The 23,022-nt window shown below is 55.1% G+C and overlaps 1 protein-coding gene across 1 annotated transcript in view; it reads right to left on the bottom strand.

Annotated features, from left to right (window-relative positions):
- Positions 1–208: 208 nt before the first annotated feature.
- SNX29 (sorting nexin 29) overlaps positions 209–23,022 on the bottom strand; it is a 448,301-nt gene continuing 425,487 nt past the window's right edge. The window contains exon 21 of the mRNA XM_020281338.2: positions 209–4,609. Within this exon, the coding sequence (XP_020136927.2) occupies positions 4,480–4,609 (130 nt within the window). The 3' untranslated portion in view covers positions 209–4,479. The remainder of the gene's footprint in view (positions 4,610–23,022) is intronic.

Below are 23,022 nucleotides of genomic sequence, written 5' to 3'. Positions count from 1 at the left end.
CTGACCCCGAGAACCCCTCTCTCCTCGGTCGGCGTGATTAGGGTGCAAGTGTGAAATCCCTAACTGTATGGTAAAGGGCTTTGAGCTGATACAGACTATTTGAGGAGGGGGCAGTGCAGTGTTTCCTTCTCATCCTTCAGAGCCAAGAGTTCACCAAAGTCCCCAGTTGTTGGGGAAAAGCGGAGACAGAGACCATAACCCGAGTATCTAATTTATAAAATGTCACCAGTTTTATTTTGTCAATGTAAAGAGGTTTGTCTCAACCAGATTGTAACAAAATTACCACAGCTTATTCCAAAAGAAAATTTTAATACAAGAGATCTTAGAAAATTAAACACATTTGTTTAAAAATCCTATCGTGTAAACTGTAACGTAAGAGGGCAGTTGACATAACACTATACACGTCGGGGCGCACCTGCGGACTCTATTTACACCCTCGAGAACAAAACTCCCAGTTAGCTGCCCCCCCCACCCCGCTTCCTCCTCGAAATTCGTGGTCTCTGAGCTCATCTGAGTTCCTGGTCGCCCTGGTCGCAGACGTGCAATCCGTGTGTCCTGTGTCCTCAGCCTCAGGTTTCGCGGGGCACCCACCATCCCGACGGTGAAAAGAACCCTGAAAGGCGAGTGCGGGGCAGGTCACGGGGGCAGGAGGCAGAGCTGAGCACGTTCGAGGGGACGGTGGTGGCCAGGGTGAGGCAGCCAGTGGCTTTCCAGCTAGGACGTATGAACAGGACCTCAGAACGCCAACAAATCTAGCGCCTTCTAGTGGGGACGCCCGTCTGTGCCACAAGGTCAACCGTCTTTTAGGAAAGTTGTGGGGATTTTTTGGTTTTGTTTCCTTTTCTGCGGAGAATAGGTGTAAGGAAGCCCATTCAATTTGGTGGTTAAGCTTTAGGGACAAAAGGGCTCGGTGACAATTCAGAGCTACCAAAATCAGGCCCGCCCGTGGCAGTGGCTCACGGCCAAAGTGAGAGACACTCCAGGGAGCCAGGCCCTGCGGGACCCTCGCCGCCACGCCGGAGTTCCTCTCCATCCAGGAGCCGAGGCTCTATTTTAGAAACGTAATCAAGGCCATGTATTACAGAAACATTAAAATGAACTTTTTGGCACAGAAATATTAGATAAAATATACAGTGCTACAATTGTGCAAAATTAGCACGGAAGCCAATCTGAACAGCAAATATTTAACGGTAGCTTTAATGGAATAACGCACAATATTGTGAAGAGTTGGTTGCGCTAGACCTTGCTCAGAGGCAGGCCTGCCACAGCTAGCCCGGGGCTGCCGGGCTGGGGGGAGGGTCCCGGCTGCCTGGCGCCGCCCCGAGTGAAACACCGAGGGAGAGTCAGACACGTACTGCCTTTGGGGTTGAAACCCGGGCTGAGGCCGCCCCTTCTGGGATGCGTCCTAGCCCGTGTGATGTGCTAGGGTTGGGGGGGGCTTGGTTGGGTCTTCCTCCGGCAGGTCCTGGGAGCTTAAAATCCAGCCCTCTCTTTGCCATTAGTTACGTGCCAAGGTGCCCACACAGAGGAGCCTGGCCGAGGAAGGACAGGCCGGAAGGAAGGTTCCGGGCAGCACAGAGGGAGCTGCACCCCCGTGGGGGCGTGAGCAGGTGGGGCAGGGAGGCCCAGACCCGGTCCTCGGGGGTGAGGAGAGAAGCCTTCCGCGGAAGGCCGTGCTGCGTCTCGCCAACTGGGTGGACTGGGTGGGGCATCACTGTGTTTCCGACTCTGGGCCCAAACCCTTGGGGGTGATCGCTGGGCCTCCAGTGCCTGTGGTATGTTGGCATCGGTGACAGCTGTGTAATCAATGGGCCGGCACGGGACACACAGCTTTCGATTGCATCTGGTTTCAGGGCACTACGCGCGAGCTGCCACTCCTCTAGAAACTCAGTGGTTATCAGGGGCTTCACCGCAATAAGCGCCAGGGCACGAGGCCGAGCCGAGGGCTGTGATGGGAGCCGGTCCACACCCTCCCCTGGCAATCCACGCCGCTTCCTGGGTCTTAGGAGGTGGTGTCCTCTTTACACCCCAGCCGGTGGTCCCTCGGTGACCAGGAGGCCCTGGGCTGGGCTGGTTGGCGGATGTTAAGCTGGCTGCCACCGTGGGCTGCGACAGCCTTTTCTGGGAAAGCTTCCTCCTCCCCCAGGGCCCACAGCAGGTGCTGTGAAGCCAGCTCCGCCTTCTGCCCTTGCTCACGGGTCACCTGATTGGCGTGTGCCCACGAGTGACAGTCGGAGGAGCTGGCAGGACGGCTGCGCAGCTCTGCCCCCAGGCCCGGTGGTTTATGACATCCTTGACCTTCCTGCCTGGAAGCTTTAGGTCTTATCCAAGGAGACGGCTGCCCGGCCCCACCTTTCCTAAGCCCTGTTTCATCTGGGGGAGAAGAAAGAAATGAGCCGATGGCAAAGGACAAAACTGGTGACATTCTGTCTGGCCACGAAGAGACCAGGGTGAAAGGACCCAGACTGGCTCCTCCCCCCGTCTAGGGGCCTAGATGGACGAGGCCTCCAGGGAGAAGCCGGCCCCTTGGGTTTCCTTCTGAATGGGGGGTCCTTTCTCAAATATTAACACTGCAGGTCCCAAAGAATCATCTTCTTTGATCAAGTGGGGTACACCGGGTCCTTTCCACTGAGAGGTCCCGGGGCGGAGTGGCAGAGGATGACGCGTCTCTAGCGGGTGGTGGTTTGGGCACCAGGTCCCAGCCTTGACCTTGGTGTGGACCCAGGCGTTTCTGCCTCCTTCCTCCAGGAACCGGGAGGTCCCTCCTGCCACACCAGCGGGCAGGCCGGGAGCATGTTGAGCAGCAGGACGGACTAAACCATTGCGGAGCAGTCTGTGTGACTCCAGGGTTAAGGCTTTGGGGAGTTGCTGACGTGTGCCTGTCACGTGTGCGTCTGAGCCGAGATCTGAGGGGATGATCTGCACTTGGCGTTGACTCCAAAGAGCCAGGGTGTCCCCACGTGGCTCCTCCTGCCTCACCTGGGCATGGTGGCTCCCTGGCTCAAGGTCCCCTCAGAAGTTATTCAGGCCACCTGGTTGGCTGGAGGGTGGTGTGTCAATTATCTCTGCTTTTTCCTTAACTGCCCTGAATCGGTTTCCTTCTGGCTACAAGGGGAATGTGCAGCATAAACCTTCCAGGTGATTCTGTCTGGTTTTTCTCTAGCTAGGAAACGGCCCACGCTCACCTGGGGCGTGGCTAAGCAGTGAGTTGGGGCAATCCTGGGCCGAGTCCGTCTTGTGACGTGTGTCTCCACCTGCAGGCCCCCCTGCAGCTCGATGGCCTCGGGTCTAGGTGCAACAGGACTTACTCCCGAGTAGTCTATTCACAACGCCCTATCTTGTTTCTTAATAGTCCCCAGAAAATGCGAACTCTTCATAACACACATCCGAGGACAGATCTTGACGCGGGGGTAGGAGACAGTCTGATGACCCTGGGGGGGAAGCCAGCCAACGGGCCCAGTCCTTTGAGGGGCTCTGACGGGGTCTTGGAGAAGGAGCTTCAGGGGCCACTGTGCTGCCTGTCCAGGCACTCGGGCTCTGAGACGGGCGGGACACACAAATCCATCTCGGGGGTACGCGGGATTCCAGTCCCCATGGGAGCTTGGGCAGGGCAGCACAAACGTGCGTCTTTGGTGGGGGGTGGTGAACGTGATCTGGCCAGACCACAGGCCGTGTCCAAGGTTGCAGAGGTGGAGCTGGGTCTGAAAACCCACGGGACCTTCTGCAACGGTTCCCAGAACCCAGTCTCTCGTGACCGTAGGCCAGGGTCAATGATTTCAGGACAGGTAACACGGGGTTTGCTACTGACAGCTGGGTACAATGTCCGGTCCCTACCACGCCTAGCAAGGTGCCTGTGGACCTAGACGACCGGTCCTTCATGAAGCCAGCCACAGGGAGGTAGGGGGAGTTCTCTAGGAACCAAAGTTAAACTCGCTGACGGCTCCCGGGCAAGGCCTGGGGACTGTCTCCCTGGAGGGCTGTGATGGTGACACTGCCGGGCGTGTGATCGCTTGTTGCTGCAGAGAGCAATGGACCAGTCCCCGGCCACAGGCTGTGCAGGCAGTTACGAAAAAGCAAAGAGAGAGTAACAGTCGTGCTGATTCCCACGGGGGAAAGAGTCAAGAGGTGGTTTCGAAGGAACCGTCTGGCGTGCGGCGCCAGTTGTGCGTCTCGACCAGGGGCGCCGCCCCGGCCTGGCGCCCCCCCTGCTGCGGGCCCCTGAGCTGGAGAGCGAACGGCCCCTGAGCCCAGGGCAGAGCCTGGGAGAACACTGACCGCGTGTCCGAGTCAGTCCAGCGAGGCGCCACCTTGCTCTGAGGACAGGGACCGCGGCAGCTCTGGGACTCAGTTTAATCGGGGTGTCGTGTGACAGGTGTGCTCTCTGGGGTTCACTGGGTACGTGTGGTCGTCGTTCTGAGGTGGGCGGGGTGGAGGCAGCTGGTGCCCCACAAAGGGCCCGTGTCTGGGGTTCCATCAAGGTCAGAGGTCACCGCTCTGGGGCTCCACGTTGCGCGTCTCCCTGGGGTGCCCTCGGGACAGCTTGGGGAAGCGGGAAGCTGCTTTGGGCCGGCTGTTCTTGTTCAGTGGTTCTCCGGGAGGGGTAATGTCCCTGCAAGACAGAGCGGGAAGAGAATCAGGTTAGGACGGGGAACAGCCAGGTGTGGGAGCCGCAGGAGCTGTCACAGAGTGGACAGTGCTGCCCGGCTCTGCCCAGCAAGTGCAATGTGGAGAAACAGGAAAGCCACGTGGGCATGGTGTGTGCCTGCGCCAGCTTGCAGAACCTTTCTGGACCTGGTCCGCTAAGGCCATGAAAGAACGCGCTAGTCACAGCTTTCCCCCCGTGTTCCTTGCTCTCCCTGCAAAGGCACGTCGTGAAGTCTTAGAAGACACGCAGCAAAAGCCTAGGACAGGGCGTGCTGTGGGACTTAGCCTTAGGACACAGCACCACGCCAGTGTCTCACCATAGGAGGCTCCTCACCGCGGTGGGTGAAAGACCCAAACAGGCTGAGGGGGTCACAAGGCCGGCTGTGATGCATCGATGTGGCAGGGTGGCACGCAGCCACCAGGCCTGCGTTCACTGACCCATAAAAACGTACAGTTAGAATGCTGGACACAGCAAAGTGGGCAGGTACAACCCGCTGTGCGTAGAGAAACAATTTGTTCATTCGTTTCATGAACGTTTCTCGAATACCCACACTGGCCCAGCACCATGCCAGGCAACGGAGCTTACAGAGTGAACAACCGAGACGTTCTCCCAGGTCTCATGGGATTTGCAGTCCAAACGGGGCTAAGGATCACATGTGAGGAAGACCCGGGTTACACGTCAGCCGGGGCCTGCCTGAGAAGCCAGGCAGAGGGGGTATGGGACCCAGGGGACATGGGAAAGGCCAGGGAGACTGTGCCCTAAGTGTCAGGGCCCTCGGCAGGGCAGTCCCATGACCTGGGTGCATTTATGTGACCACTGCCTGCCGCGTGGAAGGGGCGTCGCTCTGGGCCCGGGTGTGAATGCAGAGTGGGGAGCAGGAGGGAGGTACAAGTCAGTGGGGCAGCAGGAGGAACAATGTCAGCCAGAGCATACCAGGCTAAACCCCCTTTGAATTCACGCCTGGGCCCCAGGACTGCATGATGGTGGCCCGTGGGCATCCAAGTCTACCTCTGTGCTCCCTAAGATTTCTGTTTCCGGCCCCTTGGTTTGAACTGGGGAGCTCCTGACTAAAAGGCACCTGATTTTGGATGGATGGAAGACCACTGCTTGTCGAGTGTTGGTCTAGAAACACCATCCACATGCTTGTATTTTTATGCCAACCTGATGAACGGGGTGCTGTACCTTTCCCGACGTTACAGGGGTGGAGATTAAAGCAGGGTGGGTAAGTCCTGCAGCCAGTAGGGAGCGGAGGCTGATCCTGAACACGCAGTTTGAGTCCAAGAGCACATGATCAACAGCATGCAATTCTCATAGGAGCACAACCCATACTGTAAACAGCACGTGCCAGGGCTCCAGGTTGCGCCTGCTTATGAGACTCTCACGCCTGCTGAGCTGAGGCGGAGATGCTAGCGCTGGGAAGCGGCTGCAGACACACAGCGCTAGCAGAGGGAGGTCTGCACAGTAGATGTCATGAGCTTGAATCGTCCCAAAACTATGCCCCCAATCCCCTGCTCTGTGGGAAAATTGTCTTCCATTAAACCAGTCCCAAAAAGGTTGGGGACTGCTGGTTTAAAAAGTAAAAAACCAAAATTTAAAAGTTATAGAGTAAGCTAAGGTTAATTTATTATCGAAGAAAACCTTTTTAATAAAGTTAGTACAGCCTACACCTGTGGTGTTTATGGAGCCTACAGTAGCGTATAGGAATGTCCCAACGCACTTCTAAGAACACATCCTCCTTGGGCTAAATGCCACACAAGCAAACTGAAACCTTGAGGCAGATCCCAAAACAGACTACTTTCTCTTGGAAAGAGAAGATTCCAGTCTACGGAAGTCCCCAAAGTAACCTGTTAGGCTCACACAGCTTCTTAAAAAACACAGCTGTGAGCCCCTCCCCCTTCAACACTGCCGAGGAGGGAAGGGCCGGCTGACAGGTCCTTCTCCAGCAAGACCCCTGAGGCCCGACGGGTTGCAGGCAGATGGGCCAAGGCGTGGTCCTTGCGGCCTCACGTGCGTTTACTCATCAAACCCTCCCCCAAGCCAGGGCTGAAGTCCTAATATTACTCCCTCTTTCAGATGAGGAAGCCCAGGGGACAGCGCTACGGTTTGGTGGCTGACAGTGTGAACCCAAGGCCAGCCTGCCGCCTTAACCTCTGCACCCTCTGTCTCATCCTGGCGTTGTTTCCTTTTCTATGAAAATTGTAGATAGTTTTATTGGAGCATGGCCCTACCCATTCACTCCTGTGTTGCCTACAGTTGCACTCTCGCTGCAACAGCAGATGTGAGTGGCGTAAAAAGCCACACCTGTTCATGATCTGAGCCCTGACTTGCCGCCTCCAGAGAAAGGCCCCAGCGGGAGCCGCCGTCTCGGGAAGCCGAGTGCTCACAGCAGCTGTGGAGTTGGGTACAATCCTCTCTACCCTGCAGATGGGCAGACTGAGGCTCAGAGACATCACGTCCCTTGTTCTGTGTCACCAGCTGCCGAGTAGCAGGACTGGGGTGGGGGAGCGGGACCTCTGGGTTAGTGAGGCAGCCAGGAAGGGACTAGTTGAGTCAGCTGCTCTGGCACATAAACCAGCTCGCTCGGCTCTCGTAATCCACCAACCAGGGAGGCAGGTAGCACTTTCGTCCCATCGTACAGAGGTGGAAACCAAAGCTTACAGAAAACAACTGGGCCCGAGTCTCACGACAGGTGGCTGAGTTGCTGTTCAGACTCAGGTCTGACTCCACAGCCAGAATCTGTTCTAGCCTATTGAAAGCAGGGGGTCCCAGCCCAGGGTGTACTTTAGAACCACCTAGGGGGGTTTTAAAAAAACATGCGTTTGCTCAGATGCAAGCTCCAAAGATGAGTGTTATAGTAACTTGGCAGGGCTCGGCCGCTGTGATTTGAAAAGCAGGCCCGGTGCTCCAGCGTGCAAGCCGGGGCTGCTTTCGAAAGCATTTGTACCATTGGGGGAGTGTCTGCAAAAATGTAAAGACCAGCCCCCCCAAGATAATTCCATTTAATAATTCCATTTCACTGAGGCAAACAGTGGCTTTTTGGTGGGTGGGGAAATGGGTTAAACAATTGACAGTGTCTGAACTTTCTGGAGAAACAATTTTAAACTGTTGTAAGACGGGGGGACGGGGGGACCGCATGGATGGCACTGAGTGTCGGCCACTGTTCCATCATTCCAGACCAGGCCTCCTCCAAGGGCAGAGGCTCACTGGCTGGCACGTCTCAGGGGCAAGATCCCTTGGCTGGAGATGAAGAAATACTTGGATTGAAAGCACCTTCCGCTGTGCCCTAACCCTTTCTGCTTTTACGGTTCAACCGAAACCTTCTTTCCATTTAACTATAACTGACAATTCTGAGCTTCCCTCACAGGTTTCCTCCCAGAGTCTATTATGAAAATACCACTCAAATAGAAAAAGAGTAGCTCCATCTTCCTCTAAAAGGCAAAGAACATAAAGCATAATATATTCCTTCCTCCATCTTAGCTCTTCAGCCTCAATATACTTCTTGAACTGTATTACTTCATGTGTTTTTGAATAGGTAACAGGAAGTGGTGCAAGATCAAAAGCACACAGAGATAAATGTGTAAAAAGTGCATCTCCCTACCCTGGTCCTGCCGGAAACCACGGCTATCATTTTTTACTCTATCTTTCTGGAGCTATCCATTGCATATATGTATACACAGCTGTGTGTATTTATAATGCTTATATATTTCTTGTAGCTATTTCTCAGAATAGAAATTTCCTATGCACCTTACTTTTTCCTCTTAATGATATACCATGCAGAGTTTTCTATATCAACACATACGGAGAAGGCCCAGTATTCTAGTCTAAGGGTTGGCAGACCTTCCCCATAAAGGGTCAGACTGCAAACATTTTAGGCTTCGGCAGCTATTCGGTCTCTGTAGCAGGACAGAAGCTGCAGACGATGTGTAAGTGAACAGGAGTGGCTGTATTCCAATAAAACTTTATTTACAGAAACAGGTGCAGTCTGCTGACCTCTGTTCTCGTCTAAACCCTCTCTGGCTGCCTCCTCACAGGTGAACGGCCACACGGTGCCACGGGGGTGAGGCCTGCTGCCCCGAGCACAGGGACTGCGTGTGGAAGTCATCCCCGTATCTCAAACTAAATGCTGGAACAGGTTCTGCTTGGTGACCACTGGCCCCTGAGTGGCATGCAGGACGTGACAGTGCCAGGCCTTGGGCCTCCCTCAAGCTGGTGTAAGCAGCTTTGTTCTTTCCGGAGCTGTGCACGGGGTAGAGAGCTCGGCGGCTGAAGCAGGCACGGTGCAGTAGGGCTGGGGTCCTGGGTTTGAGCCGAGCTCGGTCCCTTGCCAGCTAAGTGAGAATGAACACCAGCATCTGCGGGGGGCGGGGCCCACGCAGGCAATGAATGACAAATATTGTGACAAGGACAACTAAGTGAAATGCCACTCCAAGATTCCCATCTGCTGTGGCCACACGTTCCAAGATGTCCCTTGATCTGTCCCTGCCTGCTACTCTGGGCCCCACTCTCTTGAGGATCCTTATGGGGACATTTGCCCAGATGCTGTGACTTGTCCCTTCTTCAGGGAAGCCTGTCCTGACCACTTGCCGGGGTTAGTGTAGTTAGATCACCTGTTTGATTTTCTGCTGTTCCCGACAGACCAAAAACACAGGCGAGCAGCGGCCTGGCCACAGCAGGTGCTGGAAACACCTGACGTCCCCACGAACGCTGGCCGCTGCGGGGCGCACCAAGGCCCCTGGCTGGAGACCTGAACTGCGAACCACAGACCCACCCTGGGAAGCCCTGGTGGCCGAGGCTCGGCACAGACGGTGCTCCTGAGTCTGGGACCTGCTCTCCCCACCAGCAGGACGCCCCGCTGTGCTCTGGGTTTTAAACTTGACCATCTGGGGTTCCGGCTGAGTGGACCGATGGTGGCCTCTGAGTCATCCCCCCACCAGGGGCCTTGGGCAGAGTCGACGGCCCTGGAGAAGAGTCTAGGTGGCTTACGGGGAAGTCGCCATCATGGAAAGCCCACGGAAGGCAGCAGAGGTAATTCCCAGAGGGCCTTGCTCTCAAGGCGCCCAGTCCAGACAGACACAAACCACGGCCACCCCCCTGAAGCGCCGGTGCCGTCCGAGAGACGCAGCTGGCAGCACCCTGCGGCAGGTGGGGAGGGGGGTGCCGGGGACAGAGGGCCCCCCAGAGTCCCCCACCCTTGCTCCTCTGGCTTCCTAGCTGGTTCTCAAGCAGGCCACGTACTGGCAGCCTCAGGGCCTTTGCACTGCTGTTTTCTCTGCCTCATTCCCTCAGGTCTCCACGCCGTGTCGAACTACCTTTGTGGCCTTCCGCAACCATGAGTAACACGTCCCCCCCAGCCTGTCCTCCATGCATGACCTTCCCTGTTCTCTCCACAGGAATCCCCATGTGACGTGTGTGTGTCTCCTCGTCTGTTCGTTGTCTGCCCCTTGTTTTATTTGCTGTTGAACCGCCTCTGTCTGCAATGGTGCCCAGCACACAGCAGGTGCACGGTAAGTACTGGGCAGGGGAGCAGACGGTGAGATGCATGGGCTGAGGAATCCCCTCCGAGTCACCCCTGCTCACATCTGGAACTGGGACAGACCCTGGGGAGGACCAGCCCGGCCGCACCCTACCTGTCACTGTTTAAACTTAATCCCTTTATTTTCGCATATTTTGAAAGCAATTCTAATCATTTATATTTAAACATTTCCTTTAATAAATGTACTTGCACAGAAGGTAGCTGGTGCTTAAACGTCTCTGTAATTTTCTCATCATGTTTTCTTACTTTTCTAGTCAAAACAACAGCTTTAATCACAGCGGCTCTATATGTATTAAGAAACAAAGATTCCCCCCGTTCGTAGTAATTGTTTGCAATTACCGATCGATCAGGCCGGTGTTTATATCCCACTCGGATCGCCCTCCTCGGGTTGCGCAGAGGTTGGGAAAGGGAAACCTGTCCAGGCCTCGCACCTGAGCCTTGGTGTCCGCGTCAGCCCCGGGGCGGCGAGGGGGGTATCGGCTCCACTTGGAGAAGAAACATGAGGTGCGGAGAGGAGGGTACACTGTCCAGAGTCACACGGCTAAGTGACAGATCGGGGACTCAAACCCAAGAGTGCCTTGCTCTTCCCGTCACCTGCACAAGGTGTTTCTTAAGCATCCAGACGTTCAAATGACAGTCCCAACTGTCTGCCCTCAGCTGTCGGGGGAATAAGTGTCCCCAGTCTCTGAGCTGCTCGGGGCAACCCAAGGCTCCATCTCTTCTCTCAGGAGTGACTCACCCCGAGGTGGCCACTGCCCCCTGGCAGTCCGGAGAGTCGGGCCTGGGAGGCCCCGAGTGGCTTAGATTTGGGAGCTGGAGGTGGCAGCAGTGGAGACCTGGCCTGGTGTCTGCGGGACCCAGCGGGCTCAGCTGAGGACCGTGTCTCGCCTGCAGGTGCAGCCCGCCCCAGCGTCTAATGAGGGGCCAGAGGGCACCCGTGTGCCTAATGGGGAGAGCTGCTTGTCCACGGCCACCTTCAGCCTCAGTTCAAAACCTGAAGGCCCCAAGTGACCTCCGAGACCCCGGCCTCACCCTTGCTTGGGGGCTACAGGCCGGGCGAGGGCCCAGGGAACTGAAGGGAGCAGCCGGCCCTTCGCTTCTGTGCGTCTGCATTCCAGAGGGTGTGGTCCCTCCTCTACTCCAATCTTCTCCGCCAGGCCCAGCCGGCGCAGGCCCCGGCGGCTGCTGTGACAGGACACGCAGTCTCCAGCAGGGCTCGGTCCTGCCACGGCTGCGGCGGTGGAGCTACCGGGACTGTGTCAGCCCGGGAGCCTGGGAGGAGCAGCCCTAGGGCACGGAGCCAGCAGGAGCCAGCTGGGAACGTGACTGTGCACCCAGCGTGTGGCACTGAGTTGTCGCCAACTGTGTGCACGGGGAGTGTCACTCCTGCTTCCACTGGCGCAGGTCTTTCGGGTTACAGAGGCCCACGTGGCAACCCATCAACAACGTGTTCTGCACAGCGAGCTGAGAGCAGGGAGCCTCTCCTTGTCCTTCCCCTCCCCGCCTTTCTGCTGCTCACTCAGAGCCAGTCTGCGTGTGGTCACTCCGCCAGGGGAGGGGGGAGCGCACCTGGGCCGGGGACGCTCACGGAGCTGGCTGTGAAAGCCCAGGTCTGCCGCTCCCTAGCTGTGTGAATTTAGGCAAGTTACTTAACCTCTCTGGGCCTCAGTTTCCTCATCTGTAAATTATGTGAACAAGAGACAGTGCTGATAATATTCTTGCTGAATGATTCGCCAGGAATAAGCAGCAGTTAAGAGCTTGGGCTTTGGAATCCTGGCCCTGTAATTCTCCAGCTGTGCAACCCAGAGCAAGTAACTTCACCTCTCTGGGCCCAATTTTCCTGCTCCTATTGAAAGGAAGGTGAGGGAAGACACCAGAGCAGTAGCTGTCTCAAGGGCTGCCTAGATGAAAATGAAATCCGACATGAACCCACCGACCCCAGGGCCTGACACAGGAGTCGGGAGGGACCCCTGGTTAATAAAGGCCAGCGGAACAAGTGGGTCCCGTAATGGGGTGTCCCGGGAGAACGTTCCTAAGCCTCACAATTCTGCACGTAACAATTCTATCAGGACCCCAGTAAGGAATCAGCTTCTTCAGGGTAAGACAAGGTATGGAGAGAAAGTTTCCAGTCCCCACAGGTGACAGATCCTGAACGTGTCACACGCAAGTCCTGTGACGCCTTCCCACTCGCAGCATCTCGTCCCCTTTCCAACTGTCCCCAGCTGCGGCCTCGTGGCGCCAGGGTCTGCCTTCCTTGGCCCTGCCTGAGTGACAGGGGCACCCGTGGCCCTCGGGCCTGCGACCGTTCTCAGAGCACCCACGAGTGACCACAAGCTGCCATCTGGGTGTTGTGGGGACCGGCTGTTGCGGTTCTCGGCCCCCCACTTCCCCCCGACCTCCTGCTGCGTTTTTTGGGAACACACAGCCTTATTTGAAAATTCTACGACAACGGACTTGTTTCCCACAACAGGCTCGAGCGACCGAACCTGCCGGAAGCCCTTTGCCCTGCTGACGGAGCCGAGTGACTCCTGGCGCTCGGCAACGCGGCGAGTGTGAGCAGCGTTGTGTGAGTCTAGGGGCCGGAGCCTCCGCCTTTGACTCACGGTGTGACCCGGGCCGACCCCCTATCTGCTCCTCATCCACGACTGGAGCACTGGATTCTGCCGCTGCCAATCCAGGGTGAAGGAACGTGCGGGTCCTCATAGCCTGGTGAGGGACCTTTCCTCGCTGACTTCTCTCTTCCAAATATGAAGATGGCCCCTTGAGTCTCCACTTCATGGGCTGGGAGAAAACTCTAGAGCACCAGAGACAGCTCAGAGAATCCACCTGACGACCCTGATCAACCCCGCTTCACTGACCCCTCACCTTCACTGACCCCTCACGATCGGCACTTCCCGACACGGCGCCTTGTCGAGCACAGGCTGCCAGCACGCCTGGAGACAGATGGCGCCCGCCGGGGGTGCTGGAGCACCCTGCCCACTCCGCTAGGGAGGACGAACTGGGACGCGTGGAAGATGCTCCACAGAGGCGTGATCTCGTGGCTCAGTGGGCGTGGAAGGCTGGGCCAAAGGTGTCACAAGCTTCTTACACAACAACCTGCCATAGCAGTTGGCTGTGGCTTTGCTGGCAGCTGCACACCAGACCCCACAGAACGGGCATATGTTTATCCACCCACCACCTCTCCTTTCAGGGAGCCGTCCCCCCACTCCTGTATCAATCATGTTCCGTCCACGAGTGCAGGTGGGCTGAATGTGCCGCCCCTTTGCCCCAGATATAGCTAATTGAGGTACTCTGTGACCTGGGCCGCAGTCATTGCCTCAAATGGGCTCAAGGCCCAAAGTTGGGCCAGTCAGAATCTCTCTGGAATTTCTGCTGGAGCCATCGGGAAAGATGTGAGGAACAAGGCCCTTCCCTAGGACTTTGGCAGGAGCTGGGGAGGATGGGTAGCCTTCAGGCGCTGAATCTATGGGGCCCATCAAGCACCACAGCTGCTGGGAGCCATCTTCCCGCTAGACAGAACATGCTGGAGAATGCCAACAGAATCCTCTTGGCATCATTTGAACCTCTGGATCCAGCCATTCCCGAAGCTAGCATTATCCCTGCACTCTATAGCTACATACGTCTTAAGTATCCCTTTTCTGCTTATGCTAGTTTGACGTGGGTTCTGTAATTTGCTAACCAGAGTCCTTCCCGACACCTACTATGTTTCTGAGACCTTTAGAGACTCAGACATTTAGCTTTTCAGCACCTGTTACTAAACGTTTTTATTCCATTTTACCATTTAGCTAATAATTTCTTTAATAGTCTAGTGCTTATATGCATGAGCTTTAGAACAAAAGAGACCTGGGCCAACACCAGCCTGGCCCCAGAGTCCGCACTCCCAACACTTTGCTTTCAAATGGCAGAAATTCAGGAGCTTAGACCCAAGTCCAAACACCAGCTCTAAACCTCGCCAGCTGTGTGACTGGGGGCAAATTCCTCAATGACTCTAGGCCTCGATTTCCTCATGTACAAAATGGAAACGACAGTAGGTCCGGCCTCCCCTGCAGCTGCAGATCACAGGACACCCGCGTGCAGAAGGCGTGGCTCAGGCCTGACACACGGGGCAGGTGCCCAGGCGCAGTGGCTGAATCCGAAATGGTGGCTTAATCTAGGGATGGGTCTGGGCAGAGACAATAGGGTACGACTGGGCTAACTGGCGATTAGGGCCATCTCTGCCATACTAATAAAAGAGAAAAGAGAAAACAGAAGTGAGATCACAACCATGAGCCCTTCTGCACTCCTCAGACAAGCCGAGTCTGCCTAGGTGATCGAGCATCCTGTCTGGGCCCCAGTAGCCCCTGCAGGCAATCGGGGGGAAACAGCTTTTGGTTCTTTATGACCAACACCCACTGAGCACCTGCTACCTTCCGGGCATTGTGCCACAGTCGGGATGCAAGGACAAGAGGCAGGGCCCCTGCCCTCCGGCCATTCCCACGCATGGGAATGAGAAACACGTTCACAGGTCAGCACGAGGCACTGGCTGCTGCAGCGGAGGGAATGACGTGGTCACAGGACTCAAAAGAGGGACCCGCATTCCCGCCTGGGTGGTGGTAGTGGGGCCCGGCCCAGCGTTGCTAAAGGGAGACACTACGAAGTCAGACAGAGAGGTGACCAAGAGTGTGGCCTCGGGGGAGAGGCCGGGCGGTGGAGAGGGGTCCGGCAGTCCCTGACAGGTGGATGGGTAAAAATCCCATGCTGGAGTGGTCATGGCCTGGGACTGTGGCTCACACAGACCTGGGTCTCAGATCCTGGCTCCATCACGCACTGCGTGTGGGTCCTTTGACAAGTTTGTCAGCCTCTCTGAGCCTCAGCTTCCTCATCTGTAAAATGGGCCTAAATATGGTAACGACCGTCACAGGGAGTGCTGTGGAGATTAAATGAGGAAATTAATGCTGACCATCACAACTGTTAGTAATAGTCCCCTGTAACCACATTCACTCCCTGACGACATACACGTCTACACAGCATGCTCCTTCCTCACATGCACAACTATTCCATAATACTTAGGGTAGGAAATGCTGAGGATGGAGTTCCAGGTCTGTGTAGGAAGGAGTGAGGTCCTCCCACCCAGCGCAGCTAGAGATCCCAGAGGGATTTATCCTAGAGAAATGGACACTTCTGTTCCTGCATTCAATGGTTCTGTCGGCTCTGTGCAACACTGCCAACTGGAAGCGCCACAGTTATCTTTTACAAATGGATAAACTGTGTATGTTCACATAATGGAATACTACGCAGCAATAAAAAGGAACAAACTGCCGGTGCACCGACAACTGGGATGACTCGAGCTGTGCTCAGTGAAAGAAGAGGTTATTTACCACTTCACATGACATTCTTGAAAAGACAACAAGGGATGGAGAAAAGGACTTGGGGCTGGAGGTGGGTGGGTTATAGAGCGACAGCACCAGGAAGCTTTCCCGGGTGATGGAACTTTTCTGCATCTTGACTGTGAGGCTAGTCACTCAACTACACGTGGGTTAACGTTCACGGAAGTGAGCAGCAGCAGCAAAGTCAATGTCACCGTATGTTAATTTAACCCTCTGCACTCAGATGTCGAGTGTGGATGATGTCGAGTGGATGATGAGAAAAAAGCAAGCGAGTGCAAAGAGCTAAAAGCTTCTTTCTCAGTCAGGGCCAGCAGGATCTGATCGACATATTAAAGGTGCTAACTTGGCTCTATCCCCAGACACAGGGGGATGACCGCTCCCAGCACCCATCATTGGTTTGTGGACAGTCTGGGCTCTAACCACTGGTCTGCCTTCCCCCTTCCCCCCACCTGCAGCGTCGTCTGCCTTAGAATTTCACAGCTGTGCTGCATGCCCACGGCCACCCTCTCTCCTCCGACCTAGAACAAGTGAACGATCTGCGGCAGCTGCACAAATGGCTCCAATCCCTCACCCCTCCCTGTGCCGTCCTTTGCCAGGTGACTCTGCGGTGCCCTCTGCTCTGAGTCTGGCTTCTGCCTTGCGAGTCACCTTGGCAACGGAACGTTACCCACCTGACACAGCCGGGACGTGCCTTTGTGAGTGGGCTTTCCCTGGTGCTGCTCTCTGCCACACGTACCCAGGCCAGCCCGCTGGTCCCGGGAGGAGGACGAGAGACCCGTGGAGCAGCCCGGTGCCCAGCCAAGGCCGCCCTGCGATGGCAGCCAGCTGCCGATCCCCTGACGGGGACATAAGCTCAGCCAACACCAGCTGGGCCTCCGAGCCCACCAGCCGACGTCAGGCAGTATGTTTTCAGTGTCGTGAGCCGCCAAAGCATCGTGCGTGTCTGTTCCACAGCATCAGTGTGGCAGTAAATAACCAATAACCGAATAGGGTAACCATGCTCAGGAATCACTCCTAGACATGGTTTAAAAAGTGCAGGGGGAAATGCAGAAAGCTGTGAAATTGCTTGACCCGCTGAGAAGGAAGCTCTCGCCAAGATCGATTACACTTTGGCAGGACAAGACAATGTGGTCTGTAAAGGGCAGTCAGCTGCTTGTGTTGTGACCATACCTCTCTGCTGATATGAGAGGTATTTCCTTATTTTTTATGAGCCCCAAATCAGACGGAGGTTATTGTGCCCAAAATATCTAATCTGCTTCCCTTTCTCCAAACTAAACGTTCAGATGCTCCAATGTTTAAAAATAAAAGACAGGAAGTAGGGCAAGGAATTGTAATAATATCTAAGCTGCCAGCTCAAATCATTTTGGGATTGAAGTGCGAGTCTGAACAAAGCAGGAAAACATGCAGTTAGAACAGCTTCCCTGTGAGACACTCCTAGTAGGTGACGTTTCTTTTGTTCTTCCCAGCAAGCCTATGAGGTCTTTGCCACTAGCCCCATTTGACAGACGGGGCTACTGAGGCAGAGTGAGGTGAAGGTCAAGGCTGCTAAGCAATAGAGCTGGAATTTGAACCTAGGTCTCTTTGACTCAAAGTCTTGCATCTTCTGTTATGTACCAAGCTGCCATCTGAATGCTTTAAGAAATTAGTAACAGAGCTTGCGCTTATGTACTGTAATGCAATCCAGCCAGCCACCGCACTGACCAGGTTGCTGAGGTGAAAGACGGTCTGCTGTGTGAAGAACCCGGCACTCTGCAATCGGGTCACTGGGCTTGGCCACTGGATGCTCTCTTCGTGCTAACAAGATCCCCACGCCTCAGCCGCCCAGATCAACTTGACCAGTATCAGAAGAAAGGGAGAGACTGCGGCTGGAGCTATGTGGAGAAATCTGTACAGCCCCCTAATATATATCCCCAGTGGATGTGTGTGCTGTGTGCTCCTCACGCCCCGAGCCCCTCACAATGCCACGCTCTCCCCTGGTCCTAAGGAACCCAGGAATTAACTGAGCACGCTCCTGCTAAGGACAGAAGTAATCACTGTTCTTACTGTTCTCACTTCCACCTTCTGAGGTGGGGCCTATTATCAGTCCCATTTCACAGATGAGGAAATCGAGGCACAACACCCTTACAGGGTTACTCCAAGATCAGCAAGACAGTAAGTGGCATGGCCTCACGTCAAGCCCAGGCCTGCGTCCCTGCAGCCCCTTCTCTCGCCAGGGATGCCCTTCTGCTTGTGCCTTTAACGTGAAAAGCCGTGAAACAGGCCCCGCCCCAGGCCTGCCGGCGCAGCTTGCCTCCTGTTGCCTCAGTGATGTCTCAACGTGCCTTCCCAGAACAAGCTAGTGAGAAAAACATCCACGACTCTGTCACAGCAAGTTCTCATGTGCGAACAAGAGAAATAAAAACGTGGAATCCTGTTCTTACTCAGCAATCCGTGACCTGTTTTATCTCGAGCAGAGCCTGCTAAGCCAGCAGACCGTGCACTCAAGGGACAGCTCGTCTGGGCCAAAGCTGGGCTTGTGTCCGCCCTTCTTTCTGGTCCAATTAAAACCTCCTGGGCAGGCCAGGTGCAATGGCTCACGCCTGATGCCAGCATTTTGGGAGGCCGAAGCGGGAGCATCACTTGAGCCCAGGAGTTCAAGACCAGCCTGGGCAAGAGAATGAGACCTGTCTCTACAAAAGAAAAAAAATTTTTTTTTTTTCACTTTGTTGCCGTGGCATCAGCCTAGCTCACAGCAACCTCAAACTCCTGGGCTCAAGCAATCCTCCTGCCTCAGCCTCCCAAGTAGCTGGGACTACAGGCATGTGCCACCATGCCCGGCTAATTTTTTCTATATATATTAGTTGGCCAATTAATTTTTCTATTTATAGTAGAGACGGGGTCTCGCTCTTGCTCAGGCTGGTTTCGAACTCCTGACCTTGAGCAATCTGCCCGCCTCAGCCTCCCAGAGTGCTAGGATTACAGGCGTGAGCCACCGTGCCCGGCCAAATTTTTTTTTTAAAAATTAGCTATGCCTGTAGTCCCAGTTACTTGGGAGGCTGAGGCTGGAGGATGACTTGAGCTCAGGAATTCAAGGCTGCAGTGAGCTATGATGGTGCCGCCACTGCATTCCACCCTGGGTGACAGAGCAAGACCCCATCTCCAAAAGAAAAAAACCAACCAAACATCCCGGGCACATTAGATGAATGAGGACAAGAAAAGGCTGTCTCATGAGCAAAGCAGTTAGGAATGGGACGGGTCAGAGTGGGAGTTGAACAGGTATCAAAGGCCCCTTTTCTCCCCTGGGTCAAAGCTCTCAGAAGTTCTTTAACCCTCCCCAGCCCCATTTTTCTAGCTTTTCTGCAACATTTACTTCGGAAGATAACCCCAAAGAGGGGAAGATGGGTAGGACCTGGGACAGCACCAACAGCAGGCCACCCTATGGCAGATCCGTGCCTGAGAGGCAGAGCAGGGGCGGGGTTTAAACCAGTGGCTACAGCCTGACCTCTCTGGAGGTCAGGGGACCTCCAGAGAGGCAGTGTCCTAAGATGAGTGTGACAACGCCCAGGCTTCATTTCTCAGGGACACGGAGGGCCCACAAGTAAAATGCAGTACTTAGACATTGCCAATCCTAAGGGCATCTAGGAGTGCTCTGTTGCGTGCTTCACTTTGGTGTGATGGTGACAAACAGCAGAGACTTCAGAAACGTGTGAACTCAGCTCAGGCTCCGTGCTCCCCCACAGCCCCCGCTGTGAGACTACGGGCTGGTCCCTAAGCTCTTCCAGGCTCAGTTTCCTTATGTGGCAAAAAGGGAACAATACCAACCTCAAAGGAGAGATGTGAGAACTTCTCACAAGAGAAAAGCTCCCGGCCTCCAATACCTGGCACTTCACAGGTGCTAAACAGACACTGGTTTCTCCTCCCTCTTTCCTGACCAGCGAGCCCCAGAGCTTTGCAGCTGGACACACAAGATTCAATGAGCCAGCTTCTGCGGCTGCATCAGGGTCTCCCAAGCTTGGTGCCACCGACCTTTTGGGTCAGATCATTCTCTGCTATGGGGGAGGGCCTGTCCTGTGCACTGTGGGATGTTTAGCGGCAGCCCTGGCCTCTACCCGCTAGCTTCAAGAAACACCGTCCCCCACAGTTGTGACAACCAAAACACGTCTCCATTCATTGCCAACTGTCCCTGGAGTTGGGGAATCAGGCAAAATCCCCCAGTTGAACAGCACAAGATCAGAGGTGCAAGGCAGCCCGCTAGCAGGTAGCAAGACAGGGCAGCGAGTGGGAAGGGAGGGGGAGCCCCAGCGAAGACATGACAACAGGCCCTACGGCAGCCGCTCTGCACGAAACCCCTGCAGGTACTTTACCCAGGAACAGAATTAGTTTCTTGAAGTTAACAGGTGAGAATACCAGGCTTCCTTCCCACCCTGACAACCTGCGACTGAGTCCCCTGAATAGGCACAACTAGGGCCCCCTTTCCTCGGTGAGCTGCTAAAAAAGACTGTGTTCTTCTCACAGGTAACCAAGCTCCGCCGCTGGCCACACACATAGGACAAGAAGCAAGGAAACTGCCGTACAGAAGACGCGGGACACTCAGGCAGTCGCTCTGCCCAGAAGGGCGGGACGTTTGGTCAAAGAGGCCCCGCTTGGGGACAGGCACCTTCCACACAGAGGAAGAGGCGGGCTACGCGTGGGTGCTGAGAACACGTCGCTTGCCTGGGGTTGTTCCAACGAACCCATTTCTCAGGGCCCACACTCTGCAGGGGACCTCAGTCAGACCTGCAGGGGCCACTCTGTCCTGAGGCCTGGTGCTGGAGCTGCCCTGGCCGACACCTGGTCCCCGTGTACCCCCACCTTGCTCCCGTGTGAGGCAGATGTGTGCACCGCAGACTACTCTGCCCTGAAGGCTTCAGACGTGCAATGGGCCATGTGCTGCCCGTGGATGTTTTGTTCGGCCCAGAAATAAATTAGTTTCCATCTTATTTAAACATCAGATTTTACACCAAGATGTGGGTTTCTGCCACCTCTTGAAAAGTTCAAAGACTTTTTCCTGGCAACCAGTGGTTCCACGTCACAAGAATCTACTGGGTGAGTGGCGGCTCATTCCTTGAGATGGGCCCACGAGCACCACTCCACACCACTCCCCGTTGTCACCTCGGTGGCTTTATTCACTTACGTGGCCCGCCTGGGCCCTCCAGGCACCTGGTTCGCCCCGGCTGGCAGAGGCAAATCTGGAGCCTTTGCTCTGTCGCTGCTGGACGGGAGCCGCATCCATCCATGCGGTGCCGGAGATCACAGAAGCAGGATGGGGGCCCTCCCACTGGCGGACGTGCTCCAATTAGCAGTGTCAGTCCCAGTGGGACGGTGCCTCCTTCCCATAAAGAATACGCCAGGTTACTAAGGATGAGGGTAAGACAGCAAGGAACAGTGACAAACAGCTACGATGGCAGAAAGGGGCTTCCCCTCGAATTCGTACAGGTCTGTCCGTGGTCACTTTGCGCTGGGGCAACATCAGCGTTTCGCCTCCCGTGGTGTCCAAATAAGCATCAACATATCAGCAAAGTGGCCAGAGACTCCGCAAGCTCAAACGGCCTCCATATGATCTGTTACCCCAGGACCCAAAGGGCCACAGGTACTGGCCTCACGGTCACCGAGCTGGTGTTCCGGGCAGAAGCTACACACTACGCGAAGTGCTCTGCATCAGAATCAGCTGCCCTGTTTTGCAAAACAGTCCCCAGGCCTCAGACAGCTGCCAGTTCCAGAATCCCGTTTGCTCAGAGAGGCCCTGCCCGGCAAGGGCGGCTGCATTTCTAAGCGGAACTGTTCGGATGACCCTGTCCCCGCTGGAGACGTGACTTGGGCTGGGGCTCGCAAAGGCGCCACTGCTTCCCCTTTGCTGCCCTCGATGACTTGCTCGAGGCACTCTGCCCACAGACGAGGGTGACAGGGAGGCCACCACAGCCGTGCTGTGCCACCTGCTCCAACTTGGCAGTGGCAAAGGACAGCTTGCTATTCTCAATGCCCTGGGACTAGGTGTTAATTCTGCAGCTCCTCACGCAGAGGAGGGCTTCTTTGGGAAACACCTGCTCCCCTGGAAAGTCTGACCGGCCTCCCCCTCCCTCGGCCTTGCTGCTCCAGGCCCCGCCCACGTCTCCAACTTCCTTCTTTTTTTTTTTTTTTTTTTTTGGCATATTATGGGGGTACAGATTTTAAGGTTTCAATAAATGCCCATTTCCCCCCTTCCCCCAAAAGTCTGAGTCTCCATCATGACCATCCCCCAGATGGTGCACATCTCACTCATTATGTATGTATATACCCGCCCCCCTCCCCCCTCCCACCTGCCCAATACCCTATTACTGTAGTACCTATGTGTCCACTTAGGTGCTACTCAGTTAATACCAGTTTGCTGGAGAATATATCTGGTGCTTGTTTTTCCATTCTTGGGATACTTCACTTAGTAGTATGGGTTCCAGCTCTAACCAGGAAAATATAAGATGTGCTATATCACCATTGTTTCTTAGAGCTGAATAGTATCCAACTTCCTTCTTGATCGTCACCTCTTCTCACTTCTCCCTCTCCTTGGGCACCCACCTCCATAACCTCTGAGCTTCCGCAATCCTATCCCTAAGAGCACTTCCAGACTCCTGAAAGAGGTGACTCTTTGGGATTTCAGATGGCCAAGTCAAGATTCCTGGGAGTTCTTGGGAATTCCCCAGATCCTAAAGCTATCCTTTACCTGTCACCGGCATTCTTCACACTCATTATCATAGAAACCCAAGATGAGTTGCTTAATAAGTAACAGATATGAAGTTAGGCAGTATTTACGAAGACCTGCAGCCTATTCAAACGCTGGTGGGCGCCGCTAGAACGCGGCGAGGTGTGAGACTCCCGGCGAGGTTCGAGCTCTGCACTGAGCCACGTGTCCCCACTGCCAGCTTGAGGACTCACTGTTCTCCCCAAACTTAGTTCTTGGAATGCCACTCACACCAAGTATACTATTCACATCAACATATTAATATTAGTATTTATTTTGTTTGCCAGCATGACTCACTGTTGGCAGCAGAGCCACGAGCACACCCTTGCAACACGGCGCCCGAACCAAGCCTCGCTGACTAACGAGATCGTGACCACGTGTCTCCCACGCGCACCTGCCTGTTCCCCGACACTGACCTGGACCTCCAGGGCCTGTGCCGGCGCCTCCTGCTTCTGCCTGGTTGGCGTGGACCCCTTCAAACGGGGAACGCCTTACTTTTTGCAGAAGAATGATGCTATTTTTCCCCTGATTTCTTGACTGATTTTTCTTGAGATTCAGAAAAACACACATTTCCGGGAAACACGAGGGAAGAAGTGCCACCTGAAGCCAGCTCAGAGGATGCGGTCCCAGCAGACGTGCCTCTGGGCCTGCCTTTGGGACCGCACAGAGACCAGTGTCCGCACCCAACGTCTCCTCCCACCTCGCTTCCTCCCGAACGAGCTTCCCCCATGTCCTCGTGACCGGCATT

This window comes from Microcebus murinus, chromosome 19 (genome assembly GCF_040939455.1).
Source record: "Microcebus murinus isolate Inina chromosome 19, M.murinus_Inina_mat1.0, whole genome shotgun sequence".
In the NCBI taxonomy this organism is placed as follows: domain Eukaryota; kingdom Metazoa; phylum Chordata; class Mammalia; order Primates; family Cheirogaleidae; genus Microcebus; species Microcebus murinus.
The sequence above is the reverse complement of the archived record's forward strand: the minus strand, read 5'-3'. Positions and strand labels throughout refer to the sequence as shown.